The 19,299-nt window shown below is 47.6% G+C and overlaps 1 protein-coding gene across 6 annotated transcripts in view; it reads left to right on the forward strand.

Annotated features, from left to right (window-relative positions):
* Positions 1–19,299, forward strand: part of BRMS1L (BRMS1 like transcriptional repressor) — a 68,795-nt gene that overhangs the window by 20,409 nt on the left and 29,087 nt on the right. For 5 of the 6 annotated variants that reach the window (XM_069209129.1, XM_069209131.1, XM_069209130.1 and 2 more), the window contains 6 exons: positions 400–527; positions 1,826–1,905; positions 2,745–2,841; positions 3,386–3,472; positions 16,658–16,722; positions 19,117–19,156. In XM_069209129.1, coding sequence (XP_069065230.1) covers positions 400–527; positions 1,826–1,905; positions 2,745–2,841; positions 3,386–3,472; positions 16,658–16,722; positions 19,117–19,156 — 497 coding nt within the window. The remainder of the gene's footprint in view (positions 1–399; positions 528–1,825; positions 1,906–2,744; positions 2,842–3,385; positions 3,473–16,657; positions 16,723–19,116; positions 19,157–19,299) is intronic. The other variant, XM_069209135.1, reaches the window with a different exon arrangement.

A 19,299-nucleotide genomic window follows, 5' to 3' on the forward strand; every position in this document is an offset into this window, starting at 1 on the left:
TAAATTGGAAAATATGTTCGATAAAACCATGGGCATGGTGAAAAGTTACTTTAACAAACTATCTTAAGAGGGTAGTTTTGCAGCACTGTTACATTGAATGTGGCATTCTGGCATGAAGTCTTGTGCCTATTCTTGGCCAGGTGTGCATTCTTCCTGTGCCCTCGGACCTGTTGAAATTGCCAGCCTTCTGCTGGTCTCCTATACTGCACCCAAGCATCTCCCAAACAGCTGCCAGATGCCAGCGTTCCAAATTCATTGGGATCCTCTTACAACCTTCTCACATCTCCTGTGTTGGTGCACTTGTACCCTGAGTTGGGTCCATTGTTACTTTTTTTGTGCCTCAGTTGCTCTGCCTGGAGTTTAGAAGGACGGCTGGTAATGCACTCTCGTCTCTGTTAGACTTTACAAGGAGCGCCTGAACCAGGTGGACTTCAAGCTTCAGGAGGTGAGCGCTGGGAAGGGTCCGGAGTACCTGGAACCACTGGCCACACTACAGGACAACATGCAAATCCGAACAAAAGTTGCAGGTATGGAGAAGAACAGGTTTGCTCGGGGCATGCTTCTGTCTAATGTTGGGAACTGGGTGCTGTGGTGAAGACGTAGGGTGTTAATTAGGAGTGCGGAGCAGGCCTTCCATGAAAAGAATAACCACGTTTTCCGCTCTGGGTTCCATCTGTTTGCCCACATTACAAGACCATGAGGTCCATGGTGTCCGTTTGCTGGGTTCTGATACGAGGCACCAAGTGGCTTTTGACCAGGAGAAGAGGCTCTGCCTGGGAAGTGGGGCACGTTGGTTGTGGCAGGAGCTTGTGGGGGGCCCTTTGTTGTATCTGGAAGTCGTAGCTGCTAAGACTGCTGTGGCTGGATGTTGTGGAGCTCATTGGACGGAAGGGAGGGGCTTCTGTGACAGGAAGTTGAGTGCGCGTGTCAGAGGAAAGGGCACTGCCTGCAGTAGGTCTCCAACGTGCTCTTTTTAATGCAGATGCACTGGGGCTATGGTGCTAGTTGGACGGAGGTCGCTGCAGTAGCAGCCATAAAACCAGCTGTGAAAGTGTTGAGATACTTTTAGAGCTTGTGATTGTTCCTGCTCTTTGTGAGGGGGGACCAGAGCATCTGTAGTGGGAAGGCATGACTGTTCCGTGTAACCGGCAGAGAGGCCACTGTGTTGGGGGGGGGGTCCTCATTGCAAGTAGAGCACACCGCCTGTGGTGGGAGAGCATACCTGATTGCTCTGAAGGGGGGAGTTTGTGGGATCTCGTGTATGTATCCCATACTGCCTGCAGCAGGAGGGCACACATGCTTGTTCTAAGGTGAATTGGGCAGGTGCTGTCAGATGTTGTTGACCCTGATGGTGCAATGCCTGCAGTGGAACTTCATAGATTTTTGCTGCGAGTGGTGAGGGCTGCTCAGTGGCAAGCCGTGGTTCTAGTTTTCATGGGAAGAAGTGTTGCAAATTAAGCACTGCTTATTCTGCAAGGTCACAGTGAGGGCAGTGCAGGCTTCCATTGCTCAATGTTAGGGAAGAATGAACACTTTGCAATCGGTTTTCTCTGGTTCTTTGCCATTGATTCTGTCAGATTCCTGTTTGTGTGACCTAAGGAGTGGACAGAGCTATTCCTGTTCTGATAAAGAGATGCAAAGTTGTGGATATGGCTGAAGGAAAGCGTTCAGTTCACTTTGTGTGGACTTCTGAAGAGGGGGTTGGGTGGCACTGTGGGTCTGTGCTGTTCTTGTCTATGAAACGTGAGGAACAATATGAAATGTTTAAGTACCTGGCTGAAGTTTCAAGTGATGGTGCCGGTTTCACGCCTCCCTCTCTCTGCAGGAATCTACAGAGAGCTGTGTCTGGAGTCCGTGAAGAACAAGTATGACTGTGAGATACAGGCTGCTCGTCAGCACTGTGAGGTACGCAACATTTGCCCTTACCCCTTCTCGTTACAGGAATTACTGCTGTTGTACTCCAATTTGTAAACCACCCTAATCCCTCTGTTCCGTTACTAAGATTTCATTTCTCAGGGTCCTCAGTGGGTGCTCCCTCTGACTGAAGTATTTGACCACAGCTAAACAAACCTTTCCCAGTGAAGTCTTTTTTTTGTGCTCTGTAGTTGGTACCATAATAAGACTAATTGTTATGCTGTCCTATGGGATTTATAACGCGAATGGCGAACCGTATACATCCCAGCACTTATGGAGAGCGGGCAAACCGCTCAGGCGAGAGGTGCACCTAGTAGATCAGATCTTAAGTTGTTTACGGAAGCGCAGCTCAGTGTCTATGGATCAGATAGTAAAGGGAGGCGGTTCCAAAGTTTGGCCTTGTTAAGGCAGAAAGCCGCCCTCCGCTTCTGGCTCTTCTGATGATGGGAACAGTGGCCAAGTGTGAGTAGGTACATCTGAGTAAGTTTTGGGGGTAGAGGTGGTACCCAGCTGCGTGGAATGGGCAGACCCGTGCATGTAATGCTCTGTGAGCTATGCACAAGGCTTTACGGTTATTTCTTTGGGCCACTGGTAGCCAGTGGAGGTCCACCAGGCCTTGTCTGGCAGATTCGTGTCTGGGAATATCCAACAGCATACACGCAGCTGCATTCTGCACAACATGTATTTTATGAATGACCACTTTGGGAGCACCTAGGCGTAAAGACAGTGAGGGTAGATGTAATTGAGTTTAGACCTGTTTCTCTTTGTTTCCACATACCCTACTCACCCTCGCTATGCACATGATTAACTTCTGTGCTCCTTACCTCCAGAGTGAGAAGCTGCTTCTCTTCGACACAGTACAGAGTGAGCTGGAGGAGAAGATCCGGAGGCTGGAGGAGGATCGCCACAGCATAGACATCACCTCTGGTAAGTAAGCGTGGTTCTAGGACTTGTGCCCACTGTTACTCAGACCGTGCGCTAACTGTACTGGTGTTGGGCCCCGTTTAGAAAACGTGGTGAATACTGTCTTAATTACTAGGTGAAACGGTAGGCTGAGGGGTACATCCCCACATAGGTATTGATGGCATGATGATTCTGTTGTTCATCCCCATTCTCACAAGAGGCTAGCTCTTTTGCCTTCAGCCTTAACCGGGTTGGCAGCATTGCCTGTCAGGTCAGGTCTGACGGTGTGCTTTCTGCCCAGAGACCCATGTAGGTATACAAATGTTTACCGCAGTCTAGTTTACAGATCTGTCCGCTCTTGCATTGTGGCACAAGCCGTGCACCCTCCATCCTTTCCTTTCTCGCGTCTCTTAAAGCTCTTCTTACAAAGGACTCTTGTCTTAATACTTGCACCCCATCCCAGACCTAGGAAGTGAGCTCCACCCCCACTTTCTGTTCCTAGTGCATTTCACGCCACGTGCACAGCATTCAGCATTGACAGCTCTTCTCTTGCCTTTGGCTGCCTTAGAATTGTGGAATGATGAGATCCAGTCGAGGAAGAAGCGGCGGGATCCTTTCAGCCCCGACAAGAAGAAGAAGCCGATGGTTGTGTCTGATATCCTTTGTCCTACAGTGTGCTGGATCCCTCCCGGTAGAAGGTGGCGAGCCCTTCTCTCTCGGAGGGGACTGTGAGCACAGGCAGTGTGTGGGCTGCACTCACCCTGCCGTCACCTTGTGGAGCTGAAACATGTTCCTGACAGCTCTAACTTTAGCCGTTATGCTTTCTTGATCACATTGACTAACCTTGCAGTGTGAAGGGTTCATTGCTGCTTGTAAGATGAATGGTTGAATAGAGCTAGCAGCTGAGATTGATGTGTGATCTGAAGCGCATAAGTTTGAATCCTGACACTTCATCCACCTTTCGCTGTAATGAATGGATCCGAACTAACATGTGAAACGTGTTTCCGCTCCTATTTGCTTACTGCCTGATCCTTCTTCCGCATGTGGGCTCTTCTGCTGGAGGAAACCCTAACTGTACGATTGGCTGTGTCCCCGGGCTGCTCCGTATGAGGCAAGGCTGACGCAGTAAGATCTTTTGGTGCCATCTCTCTTGCTAAGAACGGAACTAGCTCAGTGGTGATCATTTAACACCCCCTTTAGACATTACTAATTGATCAAGCCATCCTTAAAATTTGTTTGGGTAAAATCTGTTGTAATCTCTTTCGTCGACCAGCAGTTAATCACTTCTTTCTTTTCTTCCTCAGCAATGAAGGGCATCTCTTCTTGCAACAAAAAATATCCACCCCATCACAGGGCTCAGAAATCATAAAAATGTTACTAGTCCTGCAGGTCGAATAACTTAAATAATCTACTCGACCTAACTCAAATGTACTTGACCCGAAAACAGGTCTCAAATTGTGCGATCCTAGGCAAATAGTTTAGTCGCCTTTGTCTTCATTCTCGCATATAATTGAGCTCAGCATTTCTGCAGTACAAAAAACCTCTTTTGTTTGATTAAGTAGACTAAAGTTTGCTGCATGCATCCCAAGAATCTAGCCCACATACCCATGAGATCTAGCCCACATAACCTACAAATTCTTTTAGTTTACTAACAACATTGCCATTCGGGCAGGAGTGTTCCTCAGTTTGTTTAAACACTCAGTTTCAATAAATATATTACTAAACCATGAAGAGGTAACAAATTGTCATTTACACACAGTAACTTTCCAAAAAAAGTCCAAAAACCTCTCCACTAACTTGCAACTTTACTGACAAACTATATAGTGAATTAACAATCTGTGAAAATTGGGTTTCAGAACAAATATGCTTTGCACATCAACATGTAAAGTATTCTGATTTGTTTTTATCCTATTAAAATATTTTTTCATCACACAGAAATAAATAAAAAAAGGGCTTTCACAACTACTGAAATATATTTTGAAATGTTTGCACAGTTGACTTAGTCATTTAAATGTTGTGTTAGGAAAAACCTGACACTATATCCTTTTATTTTACATTCTAAGCAGCAGGTCACACAGTTCACCTTACGAAGTCCTGGGACTCGGCAGTCAGAAGTAGAATTAATTGTAAGAAAAACTGACTTTTGACCTCTGTCTGTGAACACAGAGCAAATGTGACATAAGAACAAGATTTAAAGGCATCTTTTATTGTCCCTCCACTTTTCAACTGAACAGAACATCTGTTCAGTGTCAACTCGCCAGAAGGGACAAGAAGTATTAAAAATAGCTCAACCTGATCAAATAAGACTCGCCAATGCGAGTGTCAAGTGGATTTTTCAAGAGCTGCATCACCACCCTGTAATGTAAATTACACGCCTATTTCTTCTATAGATGCACTGAATGTCCTCTGTTGCCAGGCAGAGGACCACATACCTTACAATACCACAGCAGTCTTCCACTCGTAGACACTTTTAGTTTAATATCCCTTTAAAAGTTTAGTGACATTCGGCTAGAGGAATGTCTGTTCATGGATGCCAGGATTGTAGTGTTTCGTGGTGGTATAGCGGTGAATCATTCATTTAAAGTAAACATTATGATGCTGAAAATTGTGAAAGTGGCTTCAGGACTTCACACTTGGGGTGCTAAAAGAATATGGAGTTACATCAAGAAAAATTTTGCAACTTCCTACTTAATTGTTAAAATGGCCTAGGAATGCATATGCCTCCAGTGAGGGGTGTGTGTATTGCGTATAAAATGACTGATGGCAATACCCAATTACTTTACGTATCTTGGTATTGATGCCCATTTTGCTTGAGGTTTCTTAATGCCACCATACTTTGTCGTCTTTAAGCTCTACTACTGAGTGCACAGAGGTAGAAAAGGAATGTCTTGACCAGGTGTGCTGCTCTTACGTATGTTTCAGAGAGGAGGTGAGAGCAAAAGATATGTTGCTGCTATCACTCGGGTGCATTACTTCTGTACTCTTTCTAATAGAAGCGGGTCTGCTAGCTTTACCATGAGAGAATGTTTTCCGCATACGCCGAAGGCCACATGAGCTGCACGAACCTGCCATCTAGGTTTAGAACACTACAGGTTGCTTACTTCAAAATTTAAGTTTGTTTCGAAAATGACTTGTGACCACACAGTTGATAGCCATAATGCATTAATCCATAATTTCAACACAATTGATATCCCCAGTAAACACAGTTGATATCCATAATGTATTCTACTCTTTACCAGAGACCGCTAAAGTTGTTGCTTGAAGCTGTATTGTGACCAGAAAAACTGGGTTTTGTGCACCACAATAGAAAGTAGGCTGTACCAAAGATTATCTTCATCTACCACGCACTGGTCATAAAATACTAGCGCTTTAAGACCCCATGGGTGATAAGCCGTGTTTTATAAAGATTGATTGAACACTCGCTCGATATCAGTCGAATCCTGCATGCTCACTTTCCTGTGTGAGAATGCCTCCTTTGGGTGTAGTTGAGAGGGTGAGGTATACGGAATGTACAATTTCTGTTCTGTCCTCTGTCCTAGGCGGTGGGCACAATCTGATTGGCATCAGGCTTGTAATCTGTGTCTCCCTTGACCATGATGAAGATAGCTGTTTGGCAGGTCAGCATTTGAAGTGTAAAAAAAAAAACGCCCCTAACTGGCATGATCATAGGGTGGCCGCTATGAAGTTGAATGATGCAGTTGTTTTAGGAGGGTATATGAGAATATTGGTGCTGACGAGGTATTGAAGTCATTCAGGGTTAGTGACCCTGAAGAAGGAAGGAAAGTAGAAGTTGTCACAATACAATGACCGAAGTGCCGAGACTCGACCTCATGTTACAGAACTGCTGCTGCTGGAAGCGGGGCGTTAAGACCATATGCCTCGAATGAAGAATAGAGCAGACCCACCAGGACCCCCACTCTGGCCTACTGCAAATATATAGTGGCAAATCGACTTCACAAGGGTATTATAGAAGGCACCACACCAGGTGATGCTTTGGAAGTAACAAAATCTGTAAAATGAAAACATATTTGACACGGCGGAACATGTACCCACTTGCATACGTGGATACAAAGGATAGTCTGAAGTTGAAACAAAAATTATTTTTTGTGGCACGTGTAGCTGTAGATACACATGCTGAACATACTCCTGTCATCTAGTGTTGGGTTTGGACGTGTGCACCTTGTTTTTCTTTGAAGAAACCTTGGATATGTGAGATATAGTGACTCCACCTATTGCTGGTACTGTGCCTGGGCATCGGCTCCAATGTTAGATTGTTTTTCCTCAGCTGTCTGGATCGTCTTTGGGCCCGTTCTTATTCTCCAGACCCATTGGTAAAGCAATCATCACACATACTGCCCTTTCGGAGTTGTCGCTCCATTCTGTCTCGGCAACCGGCACTCTTTGATGCCGTTGGGGCCTACTCCATTGCCTTCTGCACAGAGAATGTCTAATCCATAATGGAAAGGACTTCATTTCAGAACTCTCCAGTGTCGAGCCCGATATCCCTGGACAGACTGCTGCCTGGTGTGTAATCTCTTTGTCGCCTGACCATAGCAAGGCCTTCTGTTCCACCTGTCTTGCCTTCTGTTAAAAAAAGGCACTGCATTATTACTGAGACCCCTTAGCTCGACTGCCCATGGTGCTGCAACAAACGGGGGGGGGGGGTCACTCCTGTAGTAGTTATTATTTGTATTTTTTTTGTACCAGGAGGTAGAACAAGAACTACAGGCCCCGTCTCTGGCCAAACCTGTCTGCATTTCAGTCCTGAGGCTAGCTCCCACTTGGACTCTAAAACTGAAGGCCCCCAATTCATTCATGGATCTGACAAGGAAAACATCTGCAGTGAGTGTGACACCCCTTCCTGTCCCAGCCCTGCTGTAATCAAATGGAAGGATGAGCACTGTCCTCGAGTTGGTCAGGCATTGAGCTCTGAAGCCCAGTGTCAGGCTTCTGGTCCACCACGGCCTGAAGGCCCTGGTCTGCACCAAAAAAAAACACTTTGGATTTGGTGCCAAGCCAGCTTCCACGTGAAGGCATATACTGAAGCCTCTCCTGGTGCCAACAGCACCCTAGATGTCGATGACTCTGGTACCAATCTTTCCTGCAACACTTTGAGTAAAAGCGAATCCTGGTCTATCCACAATTGGGCAGGATCCTCATTCCCTAAGACCCAGTTCCTCCTAAAAGAAAAGTTGACTTTTGAGGCCACTGTTGAGCTGCGGCATGAGCTACCAGCCAAAATAAAGAGTCCTCTGCTTCTCCTGTTGTGGGTTCCTATTATGATAATAAGTCTGTGTATTGTAGGGTGGCAGCAGCACCAAGTGTGAGTGACTGAGTCGGTCCCACACAGTCGCTGAGTGTAGGAAGTTGGCTCTGTATGTGCTATTTCAAAGTAAGGAATAGCATGCACAGAGTCCAAGGGTTCCCCTTAGAGGTAAAGTAGTGGTAAAAATAGATAATACTAATGCTCTATTTTGTGGTAGTGTGGTCGAGCAGTAGGCTTATCCAAGGAGTAGTGTTAAGCATTTGTTGTACATACACATAGACAATAAATGAGGTACACACACTCAGAGACAAATCCAGCCAATAGGTTTTTATATAGAAAAATATCTTTTCTTAGTTTATTTTAAGAACCACAGGTTCAAATTCTACATGTAATATCTCATTCGAAAGGTATTGCAGGTAAGTACTTTAGGAACTTCAAATCATCAAAATTGCATGTATACTTTTCAAGTTATTCGCAAATAGCTGTTTTAAAAGTGGACACTTAGTGCAATTTTCACAGTTCCTAGGGGAGGTAAGTATTTGTTAGGTTAACCAGGTAAGTAAGACACTTACAGGGCTTAGTTCTTGGTCCAAGGTAGCCCACCGTTGGGGGTTCAGAGCAACCCCAAAGTCACCACACCAGCAGCTCCGGGCCGGTCAGGTGCAGAGTTCAAAGTGGTGCCCAAAACACATAGGCTAGAATGGAGAGAAGGGGGTGCCCCGGTTCCGGTCTGCTTGCAGGTAAGTACCCGCGTTTTCGGAGGGCAGACCAGGGGGGTTTTGTAGGGCACCGGGGGGGGACACAAGTCCACACAGAAATGTCACCCTCAGCAGCGCGGGGGCGGCCGGGTGCAGTGTAGGAACAGGCGTCGGGTTCGCAATGTTAGTCTATGAGAGATCTCGGGATCTCTTCAGCGCTGCAGGCAGGCAAGGGGGGGATTCCTCGGGGAAACCTCCACTTGGGCAAGGGCGAGGGACTCCTGGGGGTCACTTCTCCAGTGAAAGTCCGGTCCTTCAGGTCCTGGGGGCTGCGGGTGCAGGGTCTCTCCCAGGCGTCGGGACTTTAGGTTCAAAGAGTCGCGGTCAGGGGAAGCCTCGGGATTCCCTCTGCAGGCGGCGCTGTGGGGGCTCAGGGGGGACAGGTTTTGGTACTCACAGTATCAGAGTAGTCCTGGGGTCCCTCCTGAGGTGTTGGATCGCCACCAGCCGAGTCGGGGTCGCCGGGTGCAGTGTTGCAAGTCTCACGCTTCTTGCGGGGAGCTTGCAGGGTTCTTTAAAGCTGCTGGAAACACAGTTGCAGCTTGTCTTGGAGCAGGTCCGCTGTCCTCGGGAGTTTCTTGTCTTTTCGAAGCAGGGGCAGTCCTCAGAGGATGTCGAGGTCGCTGGTCCCTTTGGAAGGCGTCGCTGGAGCAGGATCTTTGGAAGGCAGGAGACAGGCCGGTGAGTTTCTGGAGCCAAGGCAGTTGTCGTCTTCTGGTCTTCCTCTGCAGGGGTTTTCAGCTAGGCAGTCCTTCTTCTTGTAGTTGCAGGAATCTAATTTTCTAGGGTTCAGGGCAGCCCTTAAATACTAAATTTAAGGGCGTGTTTAGGTCTGGGGGGTTAGTAGCCAATGGCTACTAGCCCTGAGGGTGGGTACACCCTCTTTGTGCCTCCTCCCAAGGGGAGGGGGTCACAATCCTAACCCTATTGGGGGAATCCTCCATCTGCAAGATGGAGGATTTCTAAAAGTTAGTCACCTCAGCTCAGGACACCTTAGGGGCTGTCCTGCCTGGCCAGTGACTCCTCCTTGTTATTCTCATTATTTTCTCCGGCCTTGCCGCCAAAAGTGGGGCCTGGCCGGAGGGGGCGGGCAACTCCACTAGCTGGAGTGTCCTGCTGGGTTGGCACAAAGGAGGTGAGCCTTTGAGGCTCACCGCCAGGTGTGACAATTCCTGCCTGGGAGAGGTGTTAGCATCTCCACCCAGTGCAGGCTTTGTTACTGGCCTCAGAGTGACAAAGGCACTCTCCCCATGGGGCCAGCAACATGTCTCGGTTTGTGGCAGGCTGCTAAAACTAGTCAGCCTACACAGATAGTCGGTTAAGTTTCAGGGGGCACCTCTAAGGTGCCCTCTGTGGTGTATTTTACAATAAAATGTACACTGGCATCAGTGTGCATTTATTGTGCTGAGAAGTTTGATACCAAACTTCCCAGTTTTCAGTGTAGCCATTATGGGGCTGTGGAGTTCGTGTTTGACAAACTCCCAGACCATATACTCTTATGGCTACCCTGCACTTACAATGTCTAAGATTTTGTTTAGACACTGTAGGGGTACCATGCTCATGCACTGGTACCCTCACCTATGGTATAGTGCACCCTGCCTTAGGGCTGTAAGGCCTGCTAGAGGGGTGTCTTACCTATACTGCATAGGCAGTGAGAGGCTGGCATGGCACCCTGAGGGGAGTGCCATGTCGACTTACTCGTTTTGTCCTCACTAGCACACACAAGCTGGCAAGCAGTGTGTCTGTGCTGAGTGAGAGGTCTCTAGGGTGGCATAAGACATGCTGCAGCCCTTAGAGACCTTCCTTGGCATCAGGGCCCTTGGTACTAGAAGTACCAGTTACAAGGGACTTATCTGGATGCCAGGGTCTGCCAATTGTGGATACAAAAGTACAGGTTAGGGAAAGAACACTGGTGCTGGGGCCTGGTTAGCAGGCCTCAGCACACTTTCAATTGTAAACATAGCATCAGCAAAGGCAAAAAGTCAGGGGGCAACCATGCCAAGGAGGCATTTCCTTACACTGAGTTACTCACACATGCCAAGGCAGATTAAGAGATGCAGAATAGATTTCAATGCATTTGTTGAAACAGTTGCATCCTATTATAAAAAGCAGGAGCTGCGATAATTAGGCACCTGGATCATAATACAGTGATCATCGTTACAACCAGTGTGAAGAAGATAAACAACCCCACAGTCTTGGTACGATCCTAAAGAGTCCTCCCTCCACCCTGTGTCTAAAATTTGAGTGTGTAGCGGTGGTAACACTTCTGCCTGTCCCGATCTAAGAGCAGGATCCTGACCCTATACTCAGAGGTTGTCAAGGATCTGCCTGTTGTCTGAATGCCAGTCCCTTTGGGGTGTTAGAGTCGATGTCCGGATCAGCGAAGCTGTCAGTGGAATGGTGTTCGTCCCACGGCAGCCATGACTGGAATATTCCTCCCTGTGTTTAAGAGAATGCTGAAAGCCACTCCTGAAGTAAGGAGCGGTTCAAGGCCAGGGCACTCACCCCGAGGGTGGACAAACAATCCAAAGCCTCACCCTTAGATCCCCCACATACATTAGGGAACAAGTCTCTTCAGACACACTGGTAATCCATGGTCTGGGAGTGTGCCAGCGCCCCGGACACCGGTGATGCACCTCCGTCAGAAAGAGAGAGCAGGAAGAGAGAGAAGTGAAGTAAGTGGGTCGCTGCTCAGTCAGTGGCTCACCAACTCGTCACCCACTCGGCCAGCCTGCTCTCCAGGTAGGATTGGGCACACTGGTATGGAATGGAGGCGCTCCTCCAAAATCTCCAAGAGCTTGTTGCGGAGAGGAAAGTAAAATCCAATACCGCCATTAGGTGTGTGCCCTGGATGCTGCTGACCCTGCAGTGTGCAGCATTCCAGTGTCCTCATACAGTGCTACGCCTGGCTGCATGTGCCTGGCTTCATCCCAGAAGTACAGCAGTATCTGCTCAACATGCCCTTCCATGGGAGCTTCTTTGGACCACAAGATGCTTCAAAAAATGAAGGGAACAGACACAGCAAAAAATCATGCGGGCCCTTTAGGCTGCTTCTCTCCAGGGTGGCTTTTGCAGGCCTCAATTTAGAGGAGGCTCCAAAATCAACCCCCACCCCCTTCTCTCCCATCAGAGGCCACAGCCTAACAAACACCTTCATAATGGTATTCAAGGGGAGGCTAAAGGGGGAACAATTCCAAGGGAAGAGAGAAGGTGTGGCAAGCTGTGACTCACGTTTCCTCCCCCTCCCCATATCACACTTCACCTGTTAGCGGAAGATTCCAGGGGGTTCCTGGACGGTGGCCGCACATTACCTCTGACCGGTGAGTTCTCTCCATCTTGCTGTAAGACTGCGTCTAGAACGCGCTGCATCCTCTCGTCACATTTCCCCATGCAGACACACCCTTTCCCTAGAACATCAGTGTCTCCTTCAGAAAAAAGTAAATGCCCTCATTGGGAAAGGGGCTATAGAACCCCTGCCGCCAAATCAATACATTAAAGGGCTGTACTCCCTATTCTTCCTAATCCTCAGAAAAGGACTTGGCCCTTTGCCCTATCTTTTTCCGGCCCCTCAACAAATACATTGTCAGAGCACTTCCACATGGTCACGCTTCAGGATGTCATCCCCGCACTACAGCAGGGTGACTGTATGGGTCTGTTGACCTGAAGAAGGCCGACTTTCACATCCTGCTCCACCCTGTACATTGCTGGTACCCCCAGTTCATGGTAAGTGGCTGTCATTTTAAATTCAAGGGGCTTTCATTGTGGGTTCACCATGGCCCCAAGGATGCTTACAGTGTCTTGCCATGGTTGATAGCCACCCACCTAAGGAGTAGGAGCAGCATCCACAAATCCCCTTACTTAGACAGCTGGTTGATCGAGAGCGCCAATGCCTCGCTCATACCCAAGTCACCATAGACCTCTTGTACAGTTTCGTGTTCACCATCAACACAGCGAAGTGCACCTTCAGCTCTTTCAGGTCCAGCCCTTTCTAGGGCCAGTTCTCAGTTCAGTCACCAGAAGAGCTTGTTCCAGGCCAGCAAACATCCAAGCCTTCGGTTCATTACTGACCCTGTTTCAGCCCGATCACTGAATAATGGTCTGGAAGGTTCATGCACCTCCTCAGCATGATGGCCTCCTACAGTGCCAGATGACACACAGCTCCTTCATGAGTGCCTAGCGGCACAGTGGTCACAAGCAGAGAGTCACTAGGAAGAGCTCGTGTTTATTCGGGTCCGCACTCATCGCTCGCTGCAGTGGGGGAACAGCACCAATCTGTTAGAGGGCTGGCCCCTTAGTGACCCAGTACTGCAAGTGACCACAGATGTTCCTTAACCACGTGGTGGGCACATTTGCAGAATCTGACTGTTCAGGGCACGTGGACACTGCGCCACCTGGGTCTCCACATAAACCACCTGGAGTTTGTCTGTTCCTTCCTTGTGGTGAATGTGGCCTCCTTCTGCTACATTCAGCACAAAGAAGTCCTTATCCGTACAGACAATGACTGCCCTTTGCTGCCTTCATAAACAGGGCAGAACACACACTCCAGTTATCAGTGTTAGCACAGCGCGTTTGGTGAGTGAAACTCTCATAGTGTCCATCTTCTGGCGGAGTACTTACTGGGAGCGGACAACAACTCTGCAGACCTGCTCAGCTGGATGCAGCAACAAGTCTAAAAGTGGGAGCCCCAGCCGCTATTGGGGTCTCCTGACGTAGATGCCAGTAGGAATGCCAAATGACTAAACTTTGCCTAAAGAGATCCACATTCCCTGGGAATGAACTATAGAAAACTGGTCAAGGATGTCCCTCTGTGCTTTTTTGCCTTTCCCACTTACTCTGTTTGTGGTTCTGAAGCTTTGGCAAACATCACTCAGTCTCATGCTGGTGGCTCCCGCCTGGGCAGACGACTGCCATGGTTCACCACCCTTCTCAAGCGATCTCTAATCCCACACAAGAAACTGCCCATCTGACCAGATCTTCTGGCGCAGAACCAGGGTACAGTCGTGCACCTGAACCCCAAACAGTTCAATCTTGCAATTTGGCTGCTATAGTCCTAGGGTTTGGATACCTCAACCTTCCTCTGGAGTGCAAGACCAAAGGAGACACCTACAGTGCGGGCCTCTATGCAGCCAAATGGAAGAGGTTTGTCCACTACTACCTTCCAAAGCACATCAACCCTCTCAAGGCAGCTCCTCCAAGGCATTGTCTGTCTGTGTCACTTGCAGAAGTCAGATCTCACTTATACACCCATCAGACTTCTTCTAGCTGCAGTTGCTTTTTATGTTCAGAATAATGAGCACGCTTCCCTTTTCAGAGTTCAAGCCTTTAAGGCCTTCTCAAAGGAATATAGGGTTATTCCACCTAGGGTACCACGTGCCCCGTACGGAACCTCAACATTATCACAAGGCTCATTGGTCCTCCTTTCGAGCCACTTCACTTGCGCCCTTTATAGTTTCTTTCCTGCAAAGTAGCCTTCCTAGTAGCCATCACCTCACGCGGGCCTGAAAGCGAGCTTCAAGCTCTGACCTTGGAGGAACCGTTGTTTCAGGTTCATAAAGATACGGTAGTCCTTAGAACAAACCCCAGATTTCTCCCTAAAGTGGTTCTCTTTCAACTCCAACGATTGAGCTTCTGGTGCTTGTTCCACAACCAGATTCAGTAGAAGAGGGGGCTCTTTGCACATTAAATGTTGAGAGCCCTCTTGTTTGGTAGGACAAAACCTTTCTGTAAACCACAACTATTTTTCTCTTTCGCCAAACCACACAAGGGACACCCACTCTCTTATAGCGGGCAAAGCCTGTTGGGTGAATTAAAACCTGTTGAGCAGAAGTCAAGAGGCCTTTGCCAACCCCTCCCAGACTCGCCTCTACCTGCAAAAAAGAAAACCTCTAGGGCTTTCTTGGGTAACATCCCTATAGCTGCCATTTTCAAGGCAGCTACCTTGTCCACTCAACACACGTTCACAAAGCATTGCTGTGTGTATGTCTTACCAAGCCAACAAGCTAACTTTGGCCAGGCTGTACTCTGTACACTTTTCATTCAAACCAGTAGGTTTACTGCATTCAAAGCATTCCAGAGCCACTAGCTGAGAATATATGTACCCACTATGTACTATAATTGGTAACTGTGAGGAACACGCTCCACAAGTCTTGCAGATTGAACACAAGATAGGCCACAGGGTTCTCAAACGCCACCACATGCATCTTTTGGTAAAGCACGAGCCAGGCACAGGTCTTTGCATCACTACAGTCAGGAAATGCACCAGTGTGAGATGAATCGCAATATTTTCAATTCAAAGTGGCGGACACAGTACACACCAGGTGCCACTGCTCATCACAGAATATGCCCACTGTCTGCGTTCAGATATCCACTGCCCTGGTCACAGGGAAAGCATGGACTCGCTGTGCAGCTCAGTAGAACAAAGCACTTACCACAGCACATAGTCTGATATCTTTCTCCCTAAAGGAAGCTGGTCTAGAAATCAATTCTGTTGTAATTGTTTTGTCAGGAGTGGCTACCTACTTTCGAAACGAGTAATTCATTTCTGTTTTGTTACCACAGCCTTAATGGAATGGCTGGGAAGACTTATTCACCTAGGTTACCCTCTATGCATGCCTGCACTAACCCGGGTTGTAGGATCGCCGTCTGAGCTACTGCACTCCTGCTTGTTTTAGGTGTTGTCGTGGAATGTTGCTTCTCTCTGGTAGTAGTTACTTCTTGCCCAAATGAACTCTAGCTGTCAGGAGGGGAACCATTCATGCAGGTCGACAAGGACAAAGTCGACGTAAGCACACATGCATGCTGTCTTTTTAAGATGTCATCACCTTGAGCTTCCAGCATACTTTCCAGATCCTTTAAGCAGGACATTTGACGTGAACCAGCTCTCATGTACTGCATGGGCTAGACCTTTGTGTAAAGCAGTTGTCTTGTTTGCAGCCACGCTTTTGGAAACCCATTTCCAAGGGAGGCATAGCCAGATGAAGTCCCGTTTCTTATGCCCTTGCAGATAGGCTGTGTAGGGACATTTCATGGGCCTGTTCATAAACCATTACGGTGTTGACACCCATTCTGAAACAGAAGCATTAATTGGTCCGACAGTCAAATGTTTGCCCTCTGCTAAGACCCACCTGCTAAGTTTAGTCTGTAGAAAAACGGCTTTTAGACCCACATTTTAAGATCCATCCACTCATTGACTGGTCACAGACCTGGCTTCTAGGCTTGGAAACCTGCTTTTACACTTCTCTGTAGAGACTTCTCTTGAGCCCAGATGAGGTGCCATGCCACCTTATTCGTTTGAGGCTCTTTCCCTTTGCCAGGGAAGGGAGCTTAGCAGTGGGGGTGGGGGCTTTTTGCAGTGCTTGCTTTATCCCAGACATTACATCCAAGGAATTAATCACATTTTCAGATGGCTTGAGGGTGGCAAATTAGCTGTTTTTTCAAGTTTCTCCCTGGGTTCCTGGAACGTTTAAATGACTAGAACAGCAGTGGGGTGGGGAGTCTTGTACCCTTTGCTAATTTCCATCACTTTAAAGTAAGTTTAGCAGGCCTGTCTACTCCCATTCGTTGTACCATGTCTGATTTAAGCATTTAACTGTGTGTATGTTAAGTTGGGCAGGTGCGGCCTTTAAAAAAAGTTAATCCGTTGTTTGAGCAGGGGAGGGGGCAGTGCTGAATGTTGTGGCGCTGGGGGAGGGGGGTGAGGAAGGAGACAGGGCACAAGAGGCAAAGGAAATCTGAACTTAAAAGGATGAGGGTGCAGGCTATAATTAATTTCTGTTCAGAAAAAATGTGTAAATCCAAGTGTCCTTAACTTTCAAACGCCCATATATAGTGTACATGCTGCAGGACCTGGACATACTTGAGGACTGGACGTCGATCAGGAAGGTAGGAACTTCTATGCTCCATAGTAAAGCACTCATGGAATAAATAGTTCAATCCCTTGCGGGAATTATTTTTTGTACGGTTGTTGTGCTTTGCGTGATTAGGAAGACTAACTGAACCCGAGTCTACTACTCACACAGATTTCCAGCTAGTCCCTGTCGACAGTGCCCCATATCTGAACGTTGTTTATCTGTTCCTCACATGGTCGCATGTCTAGATTGAGATGTTCAGCGTCTTCTGACTTCTAGAGTCTGACTTTGCGTTGTGGCCCGCCTAATGCTGCATTTGTGAGTGCAAACTGATGATATTGAAAATCTGGCACAGGAGTGCGGGAAATGTGTGTCTACTTGAGTGAATTTTAATTCTATTGCTTGTTTTAATTATGTTACTGTCGGCTTCTGATGGTGGCCTCATTGTACAGCTGCTTTGTACTTGTGTATCAGGACTGTATCCCTTAGCTGCAGTGCTGTTTCTCGTTTCTTCTGTGAAGCCCATGGCTGCTGGACTGCTCAGCACTTTGAAGTTCTCTCAGCAGTCACACAACACTGCTAGTTGTCCTGCTGCATGAGGGCTGGGAGGCAGTCATCCCTTCCAGCTCATGTACTGCAATTGCTTTTCCTGTGTCACAAGCCTGTGACGTGGTAAGAAGGATGAAAGCGAACATACTTTCTGAGCTGGCCGCCATTGAATTAGCTCCACTGTGCACACACAGTGTATTAGTACACCCTCATAAGTCCTAAATATGTGCATTTAAAGCATCACTGGCAGCAGACTTTACCAACCACAAGATAGCAGTGAGGGAATAAAGCCTCGAACATCTCAAGTCTCTGGTGACCCTCTCCTACGCGCCTATAATTTTCATTATCCCTCCACCTGCTTTGGAGAATCTCTGAACAATTCACGTATTGAGGTTCCCTTAAAACGCTCGCTCCTTGCTGACTGATTCCTCAGGATCTGGGAGTCCGTAGCAGGCCTGCTAGCTGGACCATCCCTACAGCCCCTGCTACCAACATCACTGTGGTTTTCGCACATACTAGCAGCAGGGATGGTGGTGTCACTCTGCTTTCTTCTACCTGAGGCTAGCAGCAGGTGTTGCTGGGGCAGCGTCATTCCTTTTTCTCCCACTAGAGACCAGCGGCTGCTGCTGCTGGTGTCTGTCTGGTTTCTCCGACTTGAGATGAGTAGGAGATGATGGCAGTACCTGAGTTTGGCTAACTTGGTCAGCTGCATTTCACACCAGTGTGTCTTCTGTTCCGAGTGATCTCTTCCACCTCGCACCCTCTTGGAGTATCCTCAGTGGCTACCTACAGGCAAGGAATTTCAGTTCATGGCACCCTTTATTATTCACAAAACCTTATCCCTTCACAAACCTACTAGTGAATAAATTCAGACGTCACTTGTATCCAGACTCCATTCTTATGAGTTTGTCGTGCTCTGCCTTTGAGTTGCGTGAAAGCTGAACAGTGCTGCTGTTTTTTCTACTTTTAACAAGGGGTTCGTAACCTATGGTCTGAGGACCCCTTGAGGGTCCACAACTGTTATATTAAATCGAATAACTTTAAAATTAATAAATATTTAGCAATAAAACAATGAACATTTGAAAACTTTTACCATATTTGATTGTGAATTATACAAAATATTTTAATATGTGAGCATTTGTATGGTGTATACTTTTTTGTGTTTGGTTTGAGGTCCAAATCATACAAACTTCCTAGGGTGGTTGATCCCGGCTTCCAGTAATGACTGGGTTTAGATCCCCCAGATTCCAGTAATGATTCGGGGGTGGGGGCAAAAGTCAAAAGGTTCAGAACTGCTGTTTTAGGCCGCAGCTCTTTGCAACTTCCTGTAAATGCTGGCCACGAAGAGCACTTGAAATTTAGGAAGTCTAATGTTGTGCACCCTAGATTAGACGGGCAGCTCTCGTTTCATGAAGTGTGTCGGAAGGGTGGAATGGAAGGAAGCAATCTGACCTTGTACAAGCAGACACTGAATATCCTGCCGTGCTGTGACAGGATGTGGTTGCATCTGTAGGAGAAGACCTGCTCCTATACTGCTTCTTAGAGCCCTTTCGTTCCACTGGGCTTAGCCCATTTTACATCTCAGCAGTAAAGGATACTGGAAGGCAGCACTGGGCATTGCTTGGAGCATTGAGTGTGCCAGCTTGGGGATGGGGGTGTCTGGAGCAACTGGCTATAGCACAAGAAACCACTGGAGAGTGTTCTGCTTCTGTCCTGCAACATTGGAACCTTTGAAGGGTTCAGCATCTGCTTTTGTACGTGGTGTAGAAGGGGTGTTGGTGAGAAAGAGGTGCTCCGCTCTAGTACTGCTGCATGATTGTTCTCTGGCCTCCTTGTCTGGTGCCCTAACAGATGTTTCCAAACTCTGTTCTCCTCTCAGGCAATGGCGACACTTGGACCTCACAGAGTAAAGGCAGAAGGTAAGTCACCAAGAATCCTTTCAGATATTCAGCCATGGAGTAGAGTACTGCAGCATTAAAGATGGGGTGGAGGCAGGTCTCTCAGTACAGCAGCTAGTCGAACTGTTTGCTGGAGCTTCTAAAGCTGGTGATATACCCGTGGA

Source organism: Pleurodeles waltl, chromosome 9, assembly GCF_031143425.1.
Source record: "Pleurodeles waltl isolate 20211129_DDA chromosome 9, aPleWal1.hap1.20221129, whole genome shotgun sequence".
Lineage (NCBI taxonomy): Eukaryota > Metazoa > Chordata > Amphibia > Caudata > Salamandridae > Pleurodeles > Pleurodeles waltl.